At 41.7% G+C, this 7,214-nt stretch overlaps 1 protein-coding gene across 1 annotated transcript; it reads right to left on the bottom strand.

Annotated features, from left to right (window-relative positions):
• Positions 1–2,224: 2,224 nt before the first annotated feature.
• LOC120111583 (transcription factor MYB20-like) lies at positions 2,225–4,092 on the bottom strand. Its single transcript, XM_039128977.3, has 3 exons — positions 3,841–4,092; positions 3,167–3,296; positions 2,225–2,984 (listed from the first exon to the last, which is right to left on the bottom strand). The coding sequence occupies exons 1-3, from the start codon at positions 3,971–3,973 to the stop codon at positions 2,378–2,380; spliced, it is 870 nt and encodes a 289-aa protein (XP_038984905.2). The 5' UTR covers positions 3,974–4,092; the 3' UTR covers positions 2,225–2,377.
• Positions 4,093–7,214: the final 3,122 nt, after the last annotated feature.

Raw genomic sequence — 7,214 nt, 5'->3', positions numbered from 1 at the left:
TTGGTGAAGGAAAAATGTCGCCATTATTTTTTTTAAAAAAATGATGCGGGGGGGGGGGGGGGGGGGGGGGCAAGTCCAGACACCTCTTGAAGGAAATAGCTTTATAATATGGCAGTTACTACCACACACGCTTAACGAAAAGGAATTACATATGCTAACTTGATTGGTGAGAATTATTTGCATATTCCTGCATATAAAAGTTCAAGTGGATGGCACTGTGATAAAGTTATAAAAAAAGACTTTAATACATTTAATATACATTATTGTTTTAAATGGTAATTTTTGCTTAGATAGGAAGGCATTATACTTAACAAGCATTAACTCATAGTAAATATGCCAAATATGCCAAATGAAATGAGGCAGAGAGAGATTATGCAATGTCTTATGTCTATTACCATTTACAGTATAATACAGGTTTTAAACAAAAAACGGAATTTGAAGAGAAGGTTTAAATGATTTTGGAAAACAAGTGATGGTCTGAAAATATTCAGCATTCAAAAATCTCTCTCTTTCTCTCTCTCTAAAATATGGTATAAGTTAATTACATGCTATAACTATGCAAATTAAGTGAAAAAAATACGAAATATAAAGGTCAAATGCAATCATATTATTCATCAAAGAGCCAAATTATAACGGCATTACTAAAATATTAAATTGATTTTACTCGAAAATAAATAATCTTTCAACTCCTTTCATACCATACCAGGTTGAAAATAAGTCTTATCGACATGTTAGAGACATACCTTACGTATGATATTTTTTTTTGAAATGGACTTACGGTAATTCCTTCTAAACGATTACTATGATTAATGTGATGCGTGATTTAGGATACACAACCAAGATGCATATTCGATTTATGTGTGGGATTCTTTAAAGATAATAGACAACGGAGCTAAACATGTACTCATACTTCATCTTGACTCAATTCAGGACTCGGGCTTTAGCTAAGACCTTGAGACCTGAATTGGGTTTGTACCCATGCCTTGAGAAAGTCCTCACTCATTGTGACATCACTAGCTGGCCTTCATGGCTTCATTAGCTATGAAAAAGAATGTGGATACAAAAAATAGCAACATATAGCATGTCAATATAGGAGTGGTTGATACGAGGACCACCAATTCCTTTCCCAGAGCACTAGTGATGTTGTAAGATTCCAACGTATAAGCCGGATTTGGACGTATTTGGGTGACCTTCACCTAAAGGCATAGTCAATCACAAAGGAAAACGAGCGTGAGAAACAACATGCAGTCAGGGAGCAAGAAATGGTCGGAAAAGGTGCAGTTTTTCTTTTTAAGCCATTACTATAAGACTTTATGGTAACTTACGTGAAACATACTAGAGATCAAAAGAGCACCATGCGAAACTACTCCGCGATTACGTTTTTAGCAGCTTCCCATCTGTTTCTCTGAAATGTTTTCATTGTCAAAGGGATTATAGGAGAACGTAGAAGTACTTGGCTAAGCTTGCAAGACTAATGGGTGTCTGGAATTTACATCTAAAAACTATAGCTGTGGTTGGAAAGAATCAAAAGAGTTGAATTTACTTGTGGAAAATGCTAGACCCTTGCGTCTAATTGGATTAATTTCATTGTCATCGCACATTTTGATCAGCCGATATTTAAGCTACAAATTAAGACTTTATGGTCTATGGGGTGGTTTCCATGAATGTTGATGACGGTAGAAGAAAAGAGATATCCATGAATGTTTCCTAGAAATTTCTTTGCAGTCACATTCCCTCAACTTATCCATTAATTGGACTATTGGAGTCACTTCTCTTGGGCATGATGCCATAGAAGTGAGCAGTCTTGGCTTCGTGAGGGTAGCTCTGATGCCTATGGCATATAATTCAAAGCCTAGATTCAGTATAGGTTGTGGAACAATTGAAGCACCAATAGCCTTTTTTTTCCACTAAATTTGTAATTTGATCGATTGATTCGACCCTAGCAAAGCTCAAACAGAACGCATAATTCCTGTTACTTTGTGCCACTCTCAGCTTCAAGGACCTTATTGTCAGTTGATCTAACAAAACAAGTAGACAAACATTAAATTTGGATATGGTTCTGCAATATACTGATTTTTTCATTCACTTCTATTGCCCCTCTTCGAATGTAACAAAGTTGATCAAGGTGTAAGCGGACATAAATTTACAAATAGAAAGTGTTTACTATCTGTTTCTTTTTCCTTATTCTGAACGTTGCATGCATTCCATTCAGAACAAGGTGGAATAAAAAGAGAACTAGAGCCTTTCTATTTAAATATTCTTTGGCTTTCAAATTGTACAAGGAAGCTTCCAAAGAAAAATAAGCGTTTATTCTTCCCTTCTATTTCCTTTGTGTAAACTAATTACAAAAGCATGGAGTAAGAAATCAGAGCAGTTTCTAGTTCGATGATTCTTGATTCCAGGCAGTTCTTTGATGCTGGTTTAGATGATCAAAAGCTAGTTTCCCATCTCCATCATTAGAGATCAAGTCCCATTGACTGAAGTCATCCATCTCACACAAGTATATGGGCTCTGGCCAATCCATGCAAGGAAATTGGATCTCTTCAGCTTTCAATGAGGGACTAGACGAAAAGCATGACGATGGTAAGGAAGTAGAGGAATAGGAGGCAGTAGAAGCGCATGGTACTGTAATCTCATGTGGTTGAATCATGGGCACTTCATCAGTACAAAAACCAGGGGATTTCTGAAGAAATATATCGGTCTCTACGAAATCAAACGAACTCGACACCGACACGCTCTTCTCTTCCTCTTGTCTCTGTGGGCATTGGAGGATTATGTTCTCACTTCTTCCATCTTCACCAGCTACAACACCTACTTGTTGCTGTTGCCCTTCTTGGAGGTGGTGTTCATCAGTAGAAGAGATGGGCTTGTGAGTGATGGGGTCAATTCCCATCTTCCTCAGCTTCTTCTTTATGTGGGTGTTCCAGTGATTCTTTATCTCATTGTCAGTTCTACCAGGGAGCTGAGATGCAATCTTAGACCATCTGCAAAGAGCAGAGAGAACCAGAAGCTTGCTCTTAATTAACAGTTAGTAGTGGATAGAACAAACTTGACTCCCTTCTCTTTTCTCAATCCAAACCATGGAGGGCCAAGATAACTAGAGTAGTTGATTTGAATTAACAGAGACAATTATGAACAATGGAAAGGAAGAGGGGAGAGCGATTACTTATTTCCAAGACGAGAATGGAGTTCAATGACCAACTTCTCCTCAGACTCTGATAGCAAGCCCCTCTTCAGATCAGGCCTCAGGTAGTTCGTCCATCTTAACCTGCAACTCTTTCCACACCTCAATATGCCTACACCAATATACGCAGATACATCAAGCTCCATTCGCAGTAATCATGACAAAAGCACAGGAGAATAATGCTGTCTCTTTTTCTTTTTTTTCCCTACCACCAACCTATATATTTTTCAGACAAGAGACATCATATCTTCGAAGGAGACTTTCGCCATTCCCTAAAATTTAATTTTCTCAGTTAGCAGCATGCTCTCTCTCTCTCTCTCTCTCTCTCATGTATCAGAGAGGAAAGGGGGAGGAACTCATAACTCCATCACCTATTCACCTTTCTGAACACCAACGTCCACTAAGGGTTCAAAACATGCAAGAAAGTAAATAACCAGAGAAACCCAAAACCAACTTGAAGGCATCTGTTTGACGAAAAAAATAGTCCAAAACCCAAAGAAAAAGATTCCTCAAAAGGACAAGGAACAAAAAAGAAAAGAAAAAAACCAACCAAAATGAAACAGAGTCTCCTCCTCATGTCTCAGCTATTTTTTCTCGAAACCCAAGAAAAGGAAAACGGGAAGCCGAGGGAATAGAGGAGGGGGGGAAATGGGTACCTGCTAGCTTTGGGACAGCTCTCCAACAGCATTGGCCATTGGTGAGGATGAAGTCGACCAACTTCTTGTCCTCCTCGGCTGTCCACGGCCCCTTCTTCAGCCCCACCTTGTCACAACATGGCTGCCTTCCCATTCTCTCCCTCGATCAAATCTCTACAGCCAAAACAGAGAGCGAGAGAGAATTCTAGGCCAACTAGCTAGTTCCACGGCCACCTACCTTTATAAGTTGCACCGAATACCTCCCAGGGGCATGGGCTGGTACACGGAGAGGGGCCATGCTTGGCTTTGTACAGTAAGATTCATGCACAAGTGTCAGAAACGTGGGGGTTGGAGGACTTGGTCACACGTGTGAAGTCGGTCTCTGACAGCGGCATCCTATCTGCTGCCTTTGCTTGCCCTTCAAGCCCGAATGATCCGACCCAAAAAAGTCTGAACAACGTTTTCTTCGAAGGTGAAGTGGGAATTTTGATGGTAGAAAGCTGTGAGGATCATTTCCTTTTTTCTCGGTGCTCTTCACTGCCTTTCCTTGAGTTCCCATAATAAATTGAGAGTTAAATATTGACGAATCTGCAAACTTACTTGAGTCATGGAAGCATCTCCGAATGTGAGACACAAAGTGCTGCAGATACTAATTAATTTAAAGAATAACCATGGCAGCATTAAAAAGAAGTTAATTTGTATTATTTTGCTTCACTGCATTGGAAGGAAATAGTGAATTGTTTGTATTGGAAACATTTCTGGAATCAAAGCAGGGCACTCACTTAGATGGAGGAAACGAAATAGGAGTTTTTCGCAGACGATCACTGAGGAGTTAAGTAGACGAACGGTTCGCTCATGTGAATCACTTCTACAATAAGAAGGTAATATTATGAAGTTTCTAATGGTTGTATCATGATTTATTGTAGCTACCATAACAATTGTTCACTCACTTTATAATCTCATAAACTTCTTACATCCCCTTGGGCCTGATAATAAAGAGCCTTGAGTGTTAGAAGAAAAGCACTTGTACCTAACAAAATTAAATGAATACCCAAAATTGTAGTCATTTTATTTCTATCTTTCTATATATAACCGAAACATGGAAAAAATTCTTCAAGAGTCTTAAGTCCAAGAAACGCATGATAAATACCGCCAAAGTTTAAGATTGGAGAGAAAATTAAGTGAAGTACTTCAGATAGAAAGTATGGAAATGTGTCTATAACTTTTTTCCTCGGACCTAACCCCAACCAATTCCCTAAACATACTTTCTATCACTTTCTTGGACCACATTTTCCCCCCCCCTCCGTTTCATAATATCCAATTCTTTCATGGAACCATAGTAAAAATGACATTTACTCATTATTACAGACTTTGAACAATAAAGATATGTCATGTCCACACTTTAGAACTTCAAACCGGCGCAATCCCTGAACTTTTGCCTGTTGAGAGTAAACAACCTAAATAGCTCTCGTATATCAAAAGTAATTTCTTGACAATCTTTTGGATGAAGGACCTTAATTTTCATGGATACGATGTTCGGACCTACTATAAATTTTACAAATCACATATATATACTAGACAAATATATTTAAAATGACAAAGCGATGTGCACTCATCCTCCAGCTCTCTTTCTTCAAAGGTGGAGGAAAGAACACTACTTTGACCGGCTAAGTTTCCATGGACATCAATGTTTCTGAAAAGATTCATGGACATTTTGATCACTATTTTGGGTTCTTCTCGCCTGAAGACTCAATGATGACTCGTAGATGCATTGATGTATCCATAAAAAAATCGTGACAATTAATGAATCCGTGAACCTACCGGCCTTTGCAATAATAAGGGATGATGTATTGAATATTCTTTGTTACGAGATCCATTAATTGTCACGCTTTTTTTTATCAATTACGAATGTAGGATGCTAAAATTTCTCGTTGGAATGGATCCAAGCATAGTTTTATGGGATCTAGCGTTTTGGTTGAACCCATTCCAAATGGAAATGGATCAGGTTGGCTAGCTTTGAGGTCCATGGATTTATGCTTCCATGCAGGTGTGGTCAAGTCTAACTTGTTAGCAGTTGATCCACTGCATCTTGAAATTGCAATATTATTTTTTTTTGAAAAAGTAAATCTAGGATTTGAATCATGGATCTTGTTGCGGGGTTTCACCCCGGCAGCAGCCCGCACACCAGCCGAGCAGGGAAAGCATCTGCGTCCCTCCCGAGGTATTGTCCGCTCTGGGATTGCCGCTTCGGATCTCCGGGAGGTCGCCCAGGGTCTTTGCCCAATGACAGTCCCGAGCCCTAACGGCGCGGGGGTCCGCGGAGGTACTACCCCTACCCTCACGGTTTTGTCCTACAAAAGGGCCCTCGGTAAGGAGAGGTTATTGAGCCCCCCATTTAAGGCACAGACCTTTCCGCTGATTAGCCGATGTGGGACTAAACTGAGAACCCCATCCCACAACACAGCCCCCCCCCCCCCCCGCGGGAAGGTCTGTGCGTGGCCGGGGCCCTTCCTCTAGCGCCAACTATTGCGGGGTTTCACCCCGGCAGCAGCCCGCATGTACACCAGCCGAGCAGGGAAAGCATCTGCGTCCCTCCTGAGGTATTGTCCGCTCTGGGATTGCCGCTTCGGGTCTCCGGGAGGTCGCCCAGGGTCTTTGCCCAATGACAGTCCCGAGCCCTAACGGCGCGGGGGTCCGCGGAGGTACTACCCCTACCCTCACGGTTTTGTCCTACAAAAGGGCCCTCGGTAAGGAGAGGTTATTGAGCCCCCCATTTAAGGCACAGACCTTTCCGCTGATTAGCCGATGTGGGACTAAACTGGGAACCCCATCCCACAACACAGCCCCCCTCCCGCGGGAAGGTCTGTGCGTGGCCGGGGCCCTTCCTCTAGCGCCAACTGTTGCGGGGTTTCACCCCGGCAGCAGCCCGCACACCAGCCGAGCAGGGAAAGCATCTGCGTCCCTCCTGAGGTATTGTCCGCTCTGGGATTGCCGCTTCGGGTCTCCGGGAGGTCGCCCAGGGTCTTTGCCCAATGACAGTCTCGAGCCCTAATGGCGCGGGGGTCCGCGGAGGTACTACCCCTACCCTCACGGTTTTGTCCTACAAAAGGACGCTCGGTAAGGAGAGGTTATTGAGCCCCCCATTTAAGGCACAGACCTTTCCGCTGATTAGCTGATGTGGGACTAAACTGGGAACCCCATCCCACAACAGATCTCTTCCAAGGATAAGTTCTCATTGGATATGTGCCAAACAACTAAGCTAATAATATAAGTTTTCTTAAATTGTAAATATTTGTTGGGTTCGAATATGATTAGAATTATTTATTTTTCATAGAAAAAGGAGGGCAAGCTCACCTAGAGTTGTATACTTGTATTTAATTTTTCACACGCCATAT

This window comes from Phoenix dactylifera, chromosome 5, assembly GCF_051530095.1.
Source record: "Phoenix dactylifera cultivar Ajwa chromosome 5, Ajwa_hap1_PhDact_Kaust_v1.1, whole genome shotgun sequence".
Classification (NCBI taxonomy): domain Eukaryota; kingdom Viridiplantae; phylum Streptophyta; class Magnoliopsida; order Arecales; family Arecaceae; genus Phoenix; species Phoenix dactylifera.
Note: the sequence above shows the minus strand (reverse complement) of the source record. Positions and strands in the feature narration are given on the sequence as shown.

Excerpts from the sequence above, each read along its gene's own strand:
- LOC120111583 (XM_039128977.3), bottom strand. The coding sequence starts at position 3,973 with ATGGGAAGGCAGCCATGTTGTGACAAGGTGGGGCTGAAGAAGGGGCCG. Across the intron at positions 3,297-3,840 it reads AGCTGTCCCAAAGCTAGCAG|GCATATTGAGGTGTGGAAAG; the intron begins GTACCCATTTCC and ends ATATTGGTGTAG. Across the intron at positions 2,985-3,166 it reads CATTCTCGTCTTGGAAATAA|ATGGTCTAAGATTGCATCTC; the intron begins GTAATCGCTCTC and ends TGCTCTTTGCAG.